At 29.5% G+C, this 15,149-nt stretch overlaps 3 protein-coding genes across 7 annotated transcripts; 1 reads left to right on the top strand and 2 right to left on the bottom strand.

The window, feature by feature from the left end:
• Positions 1 to 76: 76 nt before the first annotated feature.
• On the bottom strand, positions 77 to 8,894 carry LOC106655219 (beta-1,3-galactosyltransferase 1-like). 5 transcript variants are annotated; one of them, XM_014375497.2, is made up of 6 exons: positions 8,828 to 8,894; positions 5,386 to 5,450; positions 4,681 to 4,924; positions 3,819 to 4,084; positions 3,467 to 3,741; positions 77 to 3,252 (listed from the first exon to the last, which is right to left on the bottom strand). In XM_014375497.2, the coding sequence occupies exons 3-6, from the start codon at positions 4,922 to 4,924 to the stop codon at positions 2,823 to 2,825; spliced, it is 1,215 nt and encodes a 404-aa protein (XP_014230983.1). In that variant the 5' UTR covers positions 5,386 to 5,450; positions 8,828 to 8,894; the 3' UTR covers positions 77 to 2,822. The 5 variants fall into 5 exon arrangements, with proteins under 5 accessions (XP_014230983.1, XP_023317085.1, XP_014230981.1 ...); XM_023461317.1 differs by lacking the exon at positions 8,828 to 8,894 and adding an exon at positions 7,367 to 7,430; XM_014375495.2 differs by lacking the exon at positions 8,828 to 8,894 and adding an exon at positions 5,804 to 6,239.
• Positions 8,895 to 9,130: 236 nt separating this feature from the next.
• LOC106655222 (AP-3 complex subunit sigma-2) lies at positions 9,131 to 10,977 on the top strand. Its single transcript, XM_014375502.2, has 3 exons — positions 9,131 to 9,469; positions 9,556 to 9,939; positions 10,382 to 10,977. Exons 1-3 carry the CDS (start codon positions 9,401 to 9,403, stop codon positions 10,502 to 10,504), a joined length of 576 nt encoding a protein of 191 aa, XP_014230988.1. The 5' UTR covers positions 9,131 to 9,400; the 3' UTR covers positions 10,505 to 10,977.
• Positions 10,978 to 10,987: 10 nt separating this feature from the next.
• On the bottom strand, positions 10,988 to 12,487 carry LOC106655221 (GATA zinc finger domain-containing protein 1). Its single transcript, XM_014375500.2, has 3 exons — positions 12,018 to 12,487; positions 11,737 to 11,939; positions 10,988 to 11,397 (listed from the first exon to the last, which is right to left on the bottom strand). The coding sequence occupies exons 1-3, from the start codon at positions 12,273 to 12,275 to the stop codon at positions 11,187 to 11,189; spliced, it is 672 nt and encodes a 223-aa protein (XP_014230986.1). The 5' UTR covers positions 12,276 to 12,487; the 3' UTR covers positions 10,988 to 11,186.
• Positions 12,488 to 15,149: the final 2,662 nt, after the last annotated feature.

The following is a 15,149-nucleotide window of genomic DNA, read 5'->3' as shown; positions in this document are numbered from 1 at the left end:
ATCATCTTGGTTTCATTTATTTGTTTAACGTCTGATATAATAATATATTTTTAACTAATAAAGAAAACTCTACATGAAAATGTTTATTTCAGTATGTATTTTTTTATTTTCTCTTATTTTTTGTTTTTTGAAAAAAAAAGTTATTAGTAAAACATTTGTAACAATTCACAATATTTCATTAAACTTAATTATAATTGGAAAGTATTGTCCTGTGAAATTTCTTTTTGTGCACAAGAAAACAATCTTTGTATATTTCAAAATTTAAGATTCATGCATTAAATGTACAACAAACCATACACTAATTTTGGAATCATAATTAGCTCTATTCATTTCAACGAATAAAACAAGTTTCATTTGCAACTTGGTACAAAAAATAGTTATCTGTAACTTCTAAATAACGTTGTTATAAAATTTAGAGTTTTGTTATTAATAAAGCTTGAAATTTAGTTATTTTAAAATTTTGGAACACTTCAATCGCAAATTCACGCTGTGTACACATTTAAATTACAGCTGACTAATATTTCAGTAATCAAAAAAATAATAGCATGTTGTTAAACGTGGATAGTGAATATCATAATAATCTATTCATATTTATTATTTTTACAACTCATTCAAAGTACATTATCTAAGGCCCCCTATTATGTATTCAACTATATACTACATATATATATATAAATTTACTACAAAAAAACTTTGTTTAAACTTCATGCATACATTCACATATTCAAAAGATTTTAGTTCAATTTAACTCAATTATCTTATAAGATTTAATCGAATGTAAAATTTACTTTAAATTAAATAAAATTCTTCAATAATATGTAAGATTTTGAAATTTTAAGAACAATTATTGAATTATTGAACTTTAATTTGAAACTTTTTTGGGATATTTTTAAAAATAACTCAAATGAATATTTGAATTCAATACTTTAGTCTTATTAAGTTAAGCATTTCCTCTGTCTGATCATGAAAAACTATCAAGGAGATATCAAAGTCAGGCCAAAATGAAAATTTTCAAACACGCTTTCTGAGATATTCATTTAATATTTTTTTCAAAAGCTATTTAAATGTCTAGAAAATAACAAAATTTAGACATTCATTTTGTAGAGAAATATTAAGTGGTATCTCAGAATACTTGTTTGAAAATTTTTTTTGAACCTGGATTTGGTGTCAACTTAAACTAGATCTCAACCTATCCATTAGGTTTTGACTATTTACAAATGTATGTTTGCTTAGTTTCTATCTAAGTTGCAAGTCTCTTTGGTGATAAACAATTATTACACTGGACTTGGAAAACCTTATCTAATGACAATTTTTATTGTGAATGAATTGACTCAGCTAATCATACAATTTTAACAAGTGTCACATGAACATGGAAGCATTTTTCAATTATTTTCATCATTGCTACAGTAATGTAAGTTCAGTTCTCATAGAATTTCATTTTACGTATTTAAGTATTTATAAAATTTTATCTATATTTAACTAAATGATAATAAAAAAATATTTCAATTGAATGTTCTTTATCGAAGTTATTTTAAACAAAAAAATTCTGTTTATAAAGCATCGCAATTTGTTTAACAATCAACCTAAATTTTACATTTACTTTATAATTTAAACTCTGCATTTTTTATAACATAGCAGCCTTAATTTTTGTTCACTTGAATTTATTTCACTTTAACAATTTTCAATCACTCGCATATCCTGAACAAAAATAATTAATTGGAATGCAAACATGTATAGAACTACGAAATAATCATAATAAGTAAACGGACATTAATTTAAAAAATGGATATTACTTGGTCAATTGTGAGTTAAAGGTATTTCATAGAATTCTATGCATTTTTTACATTAAAAATCAATTACTCATCACATTGACACCAATACATTTTTGGTATTCAAAAATTTTTTTAATCTAAAATTTGTAAACATTTTCATGTTATCAAAATAATAACTATTAAAAAAAAATAAAAAATTATAAAAACAATTAGTAAATGTAGCAATTCCTATTTTCAATACTTAAACAATTACTTTGTTCTAATATTGTTGGAATAAAATTTGATTCAAAATCAAGACAGTTTATATTTACATATTAAAATAATTTGAAATATTTTCAAAGCACTTACAAGGACGCATTGTTTCTTAATATCTATCTTTACTATGATCTTTGGAAGTAAACAATGACTCATTTTTCGTGGTAAAACTTTCGCCTTTTTATAAGATTGTTAACTTATTACGATTCAATTCTATTAATAAATTAACGGTTTCCTTGCTTTTTGTACATCTCCTTACTCTTATTCCAATATAAAATGTATTCTATCTAACACTAAAAATTATTTCAATTTGTAAGGTAAAATCCTACATGTAGGAACAATATTTTATGAAAAATATAAATGTATTACCGATACTTTAAGTAAAAAAAAAGTTACATCAACACAGTACGTAAATATCATATAACACAGATATGGTATCAAATTATACTAAAATCACTGAATTTAAACTATTTGTAATAAAATACGGAAATAAAGACTCGTAAAAAAAAGCTTAAAAATTGTACATCTTAATAGTTAACGTAATAATATCAAAATACAAAGTTTTCTTAATATCAAAATTGTGTCAAATGTTATTGACCTCTCTAATTTCAATTGCACACACTCACATAACTTTCTACACAATACCCAACAGGAGTAATACAGCAAAACATACGTTATCACTCTTAAAGAAGCGTCATCTTCGTCATTTACAAAGCCTAATAAAAAAGTTTTTTCCCTGTATAATCGGTTTTAAAATATAAATTATGTCCATTTTTTTCTTTTTAGTTGGTAAATTCAAGTGCACCTATTACTGAGAATGCGACTTTTGACAATGAACATACCGATGTGCCTTCCCAAACGACTGGCTGTGGCCGCTTTTTTTTCAGCTGCACTACGATGAAGACAGTTAACCGATGAAGGATCGTTTATTTTATTCCAAGCCGTGTACATACTAGTTGCATTGATTTTGTGAGCTGTAATGGATTCACGCAACGAACACACGTCGAGCTTGCGAGGCACATAACTGAAGCCATAATGATTGACAGGTCTTACGCCAGCCCGTTTCGCACATACACCTGTTATATATACATCTTCAAGGTGTAACAAAGGCGTCATCAGAGCAGATTTGTATAAACGATCTGCTACGTCTATACTCATAACGTAACCCGTGCCTGACAGGTAGTTAGGGTATGTCCGCTCCGAGTACATATATTTAGGCGAATACCTAAAAAATAAAAATTTACTTTGATTGTATTCACAAATTTCAGACCATTTCTAATGTTAGGTTTTTCGAAAATATTTAGACTAAGATTATTAAGACAAATTTCGACGCTTTTAAGGAAGAGTAGCACGTTTCTATATATTTTATTATGTAAACGTGCTACTCTTCCTTAACAGCGTCGATATATGTTTAAAATGAATGCAATTACTGCTATTACCATTTATTTCTAGGATCTGTGATAGGTCTCGCGTTACAAATCAAAGACCCAATTAAAGTTCCATTGCTTTTAACTCGCCTTTTCAAAGCTTTTACGAGAGACGGCACGTTAACAAACATGTCATCATCGGTTTTCATGAGGTACGTGGTATTATTGCAATAATGTAGTGACCACTTCAACATCATGGCCGATTTTAACGTTAAGTTGTTGTATGTATCATGAAAGCTTTCTTGGATAACATCGTTATATAAGTGACTCTCTTCTACCACATTACCCTAAGGTGACAGAAAAAAAGAATATGATGGTCAGTAAAATGCGCTAAAGTTTCAACTCTTTCAATAAGAAAACTTACATTAAGAGTATCATTATTGCTTATTCCTAAGAGAAAAACTACTTTTACTGAAGAATTGTACTGTGTTTCCAAATGTGTCTTGTTTGCCCAAGTGTTTCTAATGGCAGTTCGAGCATTTATATTTGACACTGCTGAACATACAACAATGAGCAAATATGTTGCTTCGCTACAAATACTTTTTGGATTTAGAATGATAGTTGAATTTTCTGGATGAATGTAAGTACCCACATCTCTTGATGTGTTGAAACCCCAGCCTCGTAACTGAGCTGTAATTGAAATACTATTAAAATTTCAACTTGATTTTGATGATCAGATTCATACCATTTCACAAAAATTGTATAGTTCAAGTTAATTCAATTTGATCAAAATATTAAATGATTTATAATACCTATTTTATTAGAAATGGTATGAACTGTATCAGCATAAATTTTGTAATTTTACACATTTAAAAAACAAAACAAAAACAAAACTGTAAAAGCTTACACAAATGCCAAGCTTTATATCTACAGTCATTTAAATGACATTTTCACAAAGTAAGCTTGCACTATCATTACAAATTTTGTAGCAAGGAGAACCATAGGGTATTTTTTGTCAACAATCATTAATAATAGCTTTATGATTTAAATGATTGATTCATCATTAGTAATCGAAAAAAGTTATGTTAATTAAAATTTCCCAACACCATTTTCCAAACCACCAAAAAAACATTAATTGAATTGAAATCCATTTAATCTTTACATCAAGATTAATAGTTACATAAAAATGTTTTATTTACTTACACTTTTTTTATTAGTTAAATAAAAAATTTAACTGAAAATAACGTTAATGAAAAGTTAGTATAGCATTATGGACAGTTGCGTACCTACAGAGGACATGAAGCGTGTACCTCCCAAAGATCCCACTGGGGACGGAGTCTCACCTAAACCTGTGAATTGACCTTGTGCAGAGTGATATGCTGGAACATACAGTAATCCAAGGCAAGCTAAAATTATAAAACCAACTGCCATCCTTTTTGCAAATGACGATTTGCCTTTGGAATTGCCATTGTGGCCATTTGCATTTCTGGCAGCTGGCAGTGCTATTGGTAGTAATCGATTTCTGTCCATCTGTAAAATGTTTATTTTTTATGCAATCAAAAAATTGTTGAGACATAAAAATTTCACTTAAGAACCATATATGTATTAAGACATACAATATGCTAATATTATGTCTAAATAAAAATATCATGGCAAATAATTACTACAACATGAAAAAAATTCACGTAACAATTTGGTTTCTTTAATAAATACGCGTACAATTTTTAAAGTTATAATTTACAACTGATAAAAGCATATAAGAACTGATCAATAAACATCAATTAAATTATGAATCATGCAACTCAAGACAGAAAGTAGATATCAAACAGAGTTCAGAATATTGTATAAATAACGCTTTTATTTTTATTACAGCTCAATTTCAAATGAAAATTGAATTCAAATTTTTTAAGCTCACGTGAATAAAGTATCGTCCATAAAATATTTGTGGCAAAATTGAAGCAAACATATGAAATAGTTTTTATTTTAAATACCTTGTCTGCAGAGAGAAGTAAGAGTCATTCGCAAGTTGTCCATTTACTTCATCTTGGAACAAATTCTGTAAAAGACAAAACGTTAATGCAAGGATTTACATAAGATAAAAAAATAGTAGAGCCAATCAATCTTAGAGATAAATAAGATAAGTATAAAGTCTTGAAATAAATTTACAACGAGCAGTGCAATAAAAAGTCCGACACAAGTTATGAAATATTCCAGGAAGACGACGAGTGATGAAGCGTGACTCGCATTAGTAAGAATATAAACGCTGAGTAGAATTAGTATGAATCTCGCGAAAGCAATTGTAATCATAATAGTATATATGAGACATGGTAATTTTAGCACGTCTATATAAGGGTCAAGCAGGAGGATAATACGAGTCAACTCATGAAGCAAAAGTAAAGCAGAACGAACCATTTGTCAGGTGATGAAAGGTCAGGATCGCTCGTACACTACTGTTGATTATGGATGGCAATGCTCGGTCGGATTGTCGTTGCATATTCTATCAAAAACCCGCCGCGTTCGTGGTTTATCTTTGTCCGACAGTGGCAGAGCTTATATTATAGCCGCAGGTCTTTTTCAATAGGACTCGTCGAGACTTCCTCCGGACTTTTTAACGAAGCGAGTCGCGCGCGTGCGAGATTGACGCCAACTATTGTTCACCGTTGATACGATATACATATATGCACATGCAGTATCTCGTACAGCGAGCTGCGAAAAAGTGCAGCGAGCGATCAGCGCGAGATGCGAGAAAAAAACGTGCATACTTTGCGGTGGCACGGTGTCGACTGTCGTCGACTGATCGAGTGTCGACTGCTCGGCCCAGCTCTGCGTGTGTGCATATTCATGCTTTGCTATATGCAGACCGCGACTCAAACGACGGACACGGCAAACATTATTTTTCGCGCGCCGCCTGCACAGAAATCACAATAGAGTTTGCAAGTGCCGCGGCTGTCGCGTTGCGCTCTCAAAGCTTGGCAACTTCTGCTCCGACTTTTTTCGCGCCTCGTTCAAGCTTATACTTCTACTTTTCGAGCTATCTGCCCGAAAGTACGTCAAAGTATATGTTATGAGTATTTTGAATCATATACGTCAAATATTTACTCGATTTATCTATAGTTCATTAGGACGTTTTGCATTCCAATGAATTTATAAAAACAGTATAATTATTTTCAAAGTATAATTAACTTAATATTTGAGAACATATTTATGGCTATTGCAAGCAACGACTCAAGTAACTCTTAATTTTCTGCATCAAAGATACTTTTTTTAAAAGAGGTAAAAAAACGTATTATTTTTTAAAATAACAAACTATATTGAATATGAAAAAAGCAAATTGTAAAATGAAAATGATTCAAATAATCGAAATTTGTAATGATGACATTTTTAACGAAGTATTTTAAATTAATAACCGAAGACAAAAAAACTTCATAAAAAAAATATAAGATTCACAAATTCATTTGATCCTACAAATAATAAATGGTTTTTAATAGAACATATTTTCCAAGTTTTTTTATTTACAACGCAGAAACTTGTTGGCTTGCGATTATTCTTTTAGAATGTGATTATAATTAATAACAACAATCAATAGTTAAGTCCAATGAAGAGTCTTTAAAACCTGAAAAGATTTTAAAAATTATCGAAACTATTAGAACTAAATGAAAATCTCATGCCGATTTTATGAAAATTCAATTCTTCGTGCAACGTTCTTAAAAAAATATTGTAATTGTGTCCAATAAGTTGTTTTTGATTGGTTAAATGTTTCTTAAGATCCTCTTGCGTGAGAGGAAGCTGTTAAATTCGCTTAATTATTAGAAAAAATCGACCGTATCCAAAAGCGATTCAAGATAGCTAAATAGTGTATTAGATTGTATCTTGCAGTAAAAAAGTGTACTTTTTACTGCTACAAGATTTAATATTTTTCTACTACGTGTAAAACCAATTCTTCCGTAAATGAATCAATACTTTGAACCCTACCTTTGAGCTAGCATTGGTCGCGAGGATTCAATGGAAGTTTCAGACTTAGCAGCATTTTCTTTCTAACTGTCTAAATTAGGTGAAAGCTGGAAAATATTAAAATTTTCATTAGGAAATTCTAATTGGACCAAAAAGACTAACATCGAGAAACAAAAAAAGACGAAAATAACATTCAAAAATCGATATAATAATGGAGACAAACTCCTACCAAATAAAAATAACTCTATGCTTGCTATGTCAAACTATCAATGAACAAGAATCAATCGTTCATAAGTGCTTCTCAAAAAATTCGTGTTGAAGTTTTTATTTAATCGATATAAGCTTTATGAAAAATAAATTAAGAAATTGAAAAATAATCGAAGTAAAATAATCTTCAAATGATAATTTCAGCAAGTCTCAGCTGATTTTATTTAAAATAATCACCTGATTTTTGAAAAATTTTAAAATATGTTTTGAACATTTACAATAAAAAAAAGTTTAAATTCGACACGAATTCGACAAAATTTAAATATCAAAATCGAATAGTTGAATCACTAGAATTATACTGAATATTAATTAAACCACTGGGTAAATAAAACATATCATAAAAAATATATTTTAGTAGGGTATCTGCCCAACGATCGATTCGACTACTTTGCATCCAATCGTAAAGTTTATAATCATAGGAAATTAATTTTCAAGTTAACTTTATTTACATGCAGTTATCATCAATATAACGATTGAAGTCTGTGAATTATGTAAAAAAAAAAAAAAAAAAAAAAAAAAAAAAAAAAAAAAAAAAAAAAAAAAAAAAAAAAAAAAAAAAAAAAAAAAAAAAAAAAAAAAAAAAAAAAAAAAAAAAAAAAAAAAAAAAAAAAAAAAAAAAAAAAAAAAAAAAAAAAAAAAAAAAAAAAAAAAAAAAAAAAAAAAAAAAAAAAAAAAAAAAAAAAAAAAAAAAAAAAAAAAAAAAAAAAAAAAAAAAAAAAAAAAAAAAAAAAAAAAAAAAAAAAAAAAAAAAAAAAAAAAAAAAAAAAAAAAAAAAAAAAAAAAAAAAAAAAAAAGATTTTTCTTCATCTTTCTGAAGATTTGACTCGTTAGACAAGCATTTCAATTCATAATAAGCAATCTATCAACGCGAAATGAATTTTACATAATTAAAACTTAACTGTTAATCCAAGTTAACTTTTACATTTTAGAAAAAACACAAAAGCAGTCATTAATAAATATGTCTTGTGTATATGAATCATGATAATTATACTAATGTGATGTACGTTAGTTTTTTTCCATTGAGTTTGGGACTCCAAATTACTGATTTAATTTTTAAAAAATTTGATGTAAAATGTATTAATATGAATTGCGTGAAAAATATATTTTTTTGTAAATGTTCTCTTATGTATCCAAGTTATACAATACTTCGTCTAACCCATAGTATGATGACTTGATACTCATAAATGTAATGTAAGTTGCATACATTAAATATACCTGTATATAATTTTGCCACATCAGCTTTCGCGAATGCCTTTTTCAGGTTATTCGATGGCTATGTGTGACTGTGTACAATGTATTATTGACTGTATACGGTCCCAGCGTGTCGTATACCTATACCTATAATACATGACAACTGTCAGTGTTCGAATCTAAAACCCGAAAACATAAACTTATACGTATATGGTTTATCACAAATCACGAATTAACAATTCACTACTTTTTTCAAATAGTTGGCGTTTCAAAAGTTCGAAGAAACTTATAAACATATGAAGTCGCAATGAATCGCATGAGTTGGTACATAAAACTAATTGAAACATGATTTGATTATCAACTTAATTAGAAAAAAATCGTTATCAGTGTAAAAGGATAAGAACCATAGTTAAGATTCGTAATCAGATAATCAAAATTTTGTAATTTTCTTTATTTCTACTAACGTTTTATTGTTTGAATAGAAATTTGTTTTTGCATTTTCGTGCACAATATCATCAAATACTTATCCAATACCAAATATCAAATTGACAACAGTTAACCTTTTTAATTGTAAACTTTATACAGTAGAATTAAATAATGATTAAAGCTATTCTGGTTTTTAATAATCATGGGAAACCTCGACTTTCCAAATTTTATCAATATTTTGTAAGTTATATTTGTCAAAAATTTTTTGAATTACTATAATATAGTAACATTAACTAGAGAGTAATGGATTTCTTTTATTTCCTTAGAATGAAGATATGCAGCAACAGATAATAAAAGAAACTTTTCACTTAGTTTCCAAGCGAGATGATAATGTTTGTAACTTCTTAGAAGGTGGAAGTCTCATTGGTGGTTCTGATTACAAATTGATCTATAGACATTATGCAACATTATATTTTGTCTTCTGTGTCGATAGTTCTGAATCAGAACTAGGAATATTAGATTTAATTCAAGTTTTTGTAGAAACTTTAGATAAGTGTTTTGAAAATGTTTGCGAATTAGATCTTATTTTCCACGTTGATAAAGTACATTACATTTTAAATGAGTTAGTTATGGGTGGCATGGTATTAGAAACAAATATGACTGAAATTTTAACACGAATAGAAGACCAAAATAAATTGGAAAAACAAGAGGTAAGATCTTTACTTTTAACAAAGAAAATATTTTTAACGCATCAGTACCAATAAATTGGTTTTATTAACATTTATTGAAACTAACAAATTTTACAGCTTTTGGGATAGTGGGTATTGTAATTTATTTTATTGATTAAACTCATAATTTTAGGTTTTTACTAAATCTGGACTCAATAATTCAACCTGGTCTTTTACGCACATGGGTCCCTTACCTTGAAAATCTATTAAAATTGTGATATATGTAATTTATTTGAATCTATGATTGTTTCAAGTTTTTATATGTAAATGAATTTACAGATTAATTTTCATTATTTGATTACTTAAATTGTGTTATTAAAACTACATCTTTTATTTTAAGAAAAAATATTAAAATCTAATATAGATTATACTTAATTTTCAATAGTTTTTTCAAATCTTTCATAAAATCATATTTTATTTACAGGCTGGTATAACTGCAGCTCCAGCGAGAGCTGTCTCTGCGGTAAAAAATATGAATATTCCACAACAAATCAAGGATATGAAACTGCCTGATTTACCACAAGCTATAAAAGATTTAAAATTTTGACCTACCATGAAAACATTGCCAGCTAGTTGATGGATTTTAATTTTTTGCAAATGATTATTTTAAAGAAATATCAAGAAGTTATTAAAATGATCCTCTACTCTGCCCTGTACATATACAAAATTATGATCAGCCCTCATTATAATTAGGATCTCATGAGGACATCTCAAAGTAATGAATTAAAAATATACAAAGAAAAAAATTATGTAAATATATGTATTTTTAGCTTCAAATAAATACAGGCTTGTTTTTGTTACCTAAATTTTAACCAATTGAAATTATATATTTTCATAAAAAAATCAGTTTGTAAAACCAATGTTAAAGCTAGTATACGGTGTATTTAAATGGTAGAGTTATACTATATCAAAAAAATGAAAAGATCACCTTTACTGTCGTTATAAATGGCAGTATTTCAAACTAGATTAGAAATTTTTTATTGTTTAGTTGAGATGTAATAAATTCTTGTAATAAAACAATTACTTTTTCTTAAAAAATTTATTTACATATTCACAGTTTCAACTTTTGCGATTGATTAAGCAACATTAGCTGACACAATAAACTCATTACAACCAAATCACAAAGTAACTAAAGGGTCATGTAACATTAAAATATCTGATCACAAATGCTGATAATAAATACCTAACAATATTTACAAGGGAAATTCTATTTTATAAATTCTATACATTCATCTATTAAATCGTGCTTCAGTATTTAATGATGTCCAAATGTAGCCATTACCTCCTTCAAAAAGCAATGGAGGATAAGGACTATTTTTTAATTTATAATAATCTGAAGGTGCATGCATGACAAATTCCATATATTCTAATTTTCTAGGTAAATCTTCTTCTGGTCCAATAATATAAGTTTCAGGTTTAAATCCTTCTTCTGGAGGTGGACTGAAATGAAAAAAAAAAATATATTGTATGAATATCATATATGTTAAATAAGCAAATTGAATACATGAATATCATAATTTCATAAGTCAATGAAAATTAAAAGAAAATTTTACTCTTCATTATTTAACATTATTACCAACACAAAAATGTAAAGCAGACTTATTTTAAACATTTTCAATTATTTGCTGACATAATAATCAAAATATATCATATCCATAATTTCTACTGTACCTTCCATTAACATTAGAAAAAGAATGGATTTTTGAAGAAATAATATGGAGTTTTTATATAACTATGGACTTCTCTGATACCTCTAATAACATATAAAAATTAATATACCTTGATGTTGTGGGCAAAAGCCATGTGATTGCAGCGCTTTTTTCGCAATACTGGTCAGTCAATAATCCACGAATTTGAGCATAATAAATTCCTCCATCCACGTCTTGCATGGATACTATATCTCCAACTTGGAAGTACGAGCCTTTGAAAAATACAAAATCACTTGTCACTGGTGTAGCAGTGGCTGTTAAGGACTTCATGGGCTAAAATGAGAAAAATATTATAAGCTAAACATTAAATAATTGATTTTGTATGTGTTATTGTATGAGTACTCTGCTTACCATCTTTTTAAATATATGCCTTCGTCCCTTTCCTTTTCCTGTAGTTTTAAGAGTTGGCTTACATCCAAAACGTGTAACTCTGGTACTTTTTCTACCAGGTTTATGGCTAATCTCATCAGTACCAGCATCTTCAGAACGCTGAGGATGATGTCTTGGTTCAAGACAATCATTGCAAACACTTCCCTTTTCAGTGGCATGCCATAAAGGGCTTTCTTTAACTCCACACTTTGAACATTCAGGTTTCACACCAAGCGGCATCGTCAAGTATTTATATAATACAATTCTTCAACTAAATTACTAAGAGTTAATTAATATTAAGTTTATTTAATTCAAGTAAAATAAAGTACTGATTGGAGGTTATCATATGAATAGAAATACTATTTGTGATCTGTAAACACTAAACTGCAGTTGCAAGTGCAATTCACAGCAGTCACAACACAAGTTACAACTTATTTGAAGTCACACCGATGCCATGCACGAATAAGAGAGAACTGAAGTTTGAACGGGAGACTTCGATTGTATCGATATAAGTACCGACATCGATATCGATTAAAAGTATCGATACCGAAATCGATTGAGAAATATCGATGATTCATCCATTCAAAAATTAAATAGATATGCAAATCAAAATTTTTTTAAATAGTATAATAATAATTTACATCGTAGAATAAAATTTTTTTCATACCAGCGGCCCGAAAGTGACTACTTCCCTGCCGCTGCGCAAAGCAGGAAGAGCGATTTTGTGTTTGAAAAATAGTATACGCACCTATGAAGCGAAAAAGAAAGCCTCAGAGCACATGTTTATCAGCCTCGGCTTCGCCTCGGCCACTACTTACACGTACTCTGGGACTTTTCTGTTTTTCGTGGCCTAGGGCAGTAATATACTATTTCATTTTTGAGTGAAACTTATTTTACACTTTATAAGTATACATTTTTAAGCAGGTGTACTTCTAATAGTATGTGTTTTTAAATATTTGACATGATTTCTGCACATTAATCTGAGTTAAACCCTAAGTCAAAAAGTTTAAGATTATAAATAAATTCTACTACAAATCCTTCATGTAGGAGATGAACCTGTGAGACTGGGTCAGCTGTAAAGTTAACTAACATTATCTTGAGAAAACTGTGTATGGATTTATTTTAAAATTTTGGCATCACGGCTACCAGTTTGTGATATCAGCGGTCAAAAGTATCAATTTTTATCTATCAAACGAGGCCACAGTTTAATCTGAAAAAAAAGATCAATTATGAGAAATCACTCGAGCATAAAAAACCAGTCGTGTTATTATTCCTTACCTTTTTATGTCGTCAGGCAATTTTATCATCTTCATCACTTAATTCACTTTTTATCGATAATTCTTGATAATACTTTTTGACCTTGAAAAAAATAAACGTAATAATGCATAAAGATATTTTTCAATAAATTAAAATCTCTTAGAAGTGTAAACGCGTCTACCGAGACAACGCCGGGGGGTTTGAATTGATATGCTTCCCGTACAATTTATTGGGGCGTCAAGCCGCAAAAAAGGTCTGTCCATATCCGCAAATTTCGCACAACCAGTCGTAAACCCTTCAAAATTGATTGACCAGGTAATCAGCTTTTGCGCTAGATAAAACACCTATGTAGCTCATATATGGTCTCGGCTCGCCGGGCTTTGGCTATGAAGTGCTCACCACGAAGGAGATGATAATTAAATCCGACATGCTTCTAAAATAAATACGTGGATCGCTTCATCAAATAGTGTCGATTCTAAAACCCACAAGGGCAATTTGTCGTGAATAAATGAGGATATGGTGATCGTTCGATGCTCGAAGTTGGTTGATCCGTAGTTTCAATCCTCCGTAATATGACAGTACGAATTCTTGCCGTTGAAGCAACGCTCATTCGGACGATCGAATATCTCTACGAGATTCGACCGCTTGCGATCAGGGTGGTTGCAGCGAGGTTTAGTGGCAATTCTTTCGACGATATCACCAAAATTTGGACCAAGTAACATGGAAGCATAATTATTATCTAAAATTAACGTTTTTATTATTTTTGTTTAATCAACGTAAAAGTCAATGAATATCGAAAGTCAAATGTAAAAACGACGTTTTGTTGGTGAAAATGTGCGATCAAACACTACAAATAATGAGCTCAAATTTTGCGACGTCTGGTCGCAAAATCTGTAACGAAGGAGTGGAAACTTGAAGATACGTTAAAATATTTGTCGGAAAATCGTACTCTTGAGTTACCTTTGAGAAGAAAACAAATTACTAAAAACGCTAAAAATAAATATAAGTTAATGAATTTACCGCCGAGTACAAACTATTATCGTTAGAAATAACTCAAATTAATTTTAAACGAAATATCCTTTCTTTTCACAAATACCTTTCTTTGTAAAATATCCAGTAAACACAAAAAGTAGACGAACTGTTTCAGTCGAATGGTTAAACAAAGCATGTTTTTCCTGTTTCAAAACACAAAGCATCGATTTACTTCTGAGAATTTTTCCCCATTTTTTCACGGAATAGCAACTCTTGGCAATACCATCTTAAAGTAAATGAAAATTGTTAAAGCGATAGAGAAATCAAAGTAGCGAGTTAAGGTAAATTTTCAAATTTTTACCGTGAGTATAGGATCGCTCGATGAAAAAGAAGTTCTGTAAGTTATCATAGGTATTTGATGATAATATATAGCTGTACGGACACTGGCACAGCATTGAGCACGAGTGCTGATACGACGACCTGGACGAACACTTAGGACTCGGAGCGCGAGCGAGGTTAGCGCAAAGGCGACAAACACTGTCACCACATTGGACCATTGAAGGCACAAAAGGCGAACAATAGCCGCACCACAAGTATAGTGGAAGGGATCAAGCAGACTCTTGGACCCACGCTCACGAGTGACAGCTAATCGCAGTACGCCACGAAAAACTCTCAGATTATTGCTCTCGCGGGTTAACACGTCGAAAGAAGTTTCATCTCAAAATTAAAGAAATGATCCCTATTTAACATCTTAAAGTCATGCTATTCTAAAAATAAACTAAAATAAAATTCCATGACTTTTGTTTTTTACATTTTTTTGTTGACAGTACTTGACAAATAACTCAATTCATTTTGTTGAAAATTTGGAGATATATTTTTCAACAA

This window comes from Trichogramma pretiosum, unplaced genomic scaffold, assembly GCF_000599845.2.
Source record: "Trichogramma pretiosum strain Unisexual culture from Peru unplaced genomic scaffold, Tpre_2.0 scaffold2, whole genome shotgun sequence".
Taxonomy (NCBI): domain Eukaryota; kingdom Metazoa; phylum Arthropoda; class Insecta; order Hymenoptera; family Trichogrammatidae; genus Trichogramma; species Trichogramma pretiosum.
Note: the sequence above shows the minus strand (reverse complement) of the source record. Positions and strands in the feature narration are given on the sequence as shown.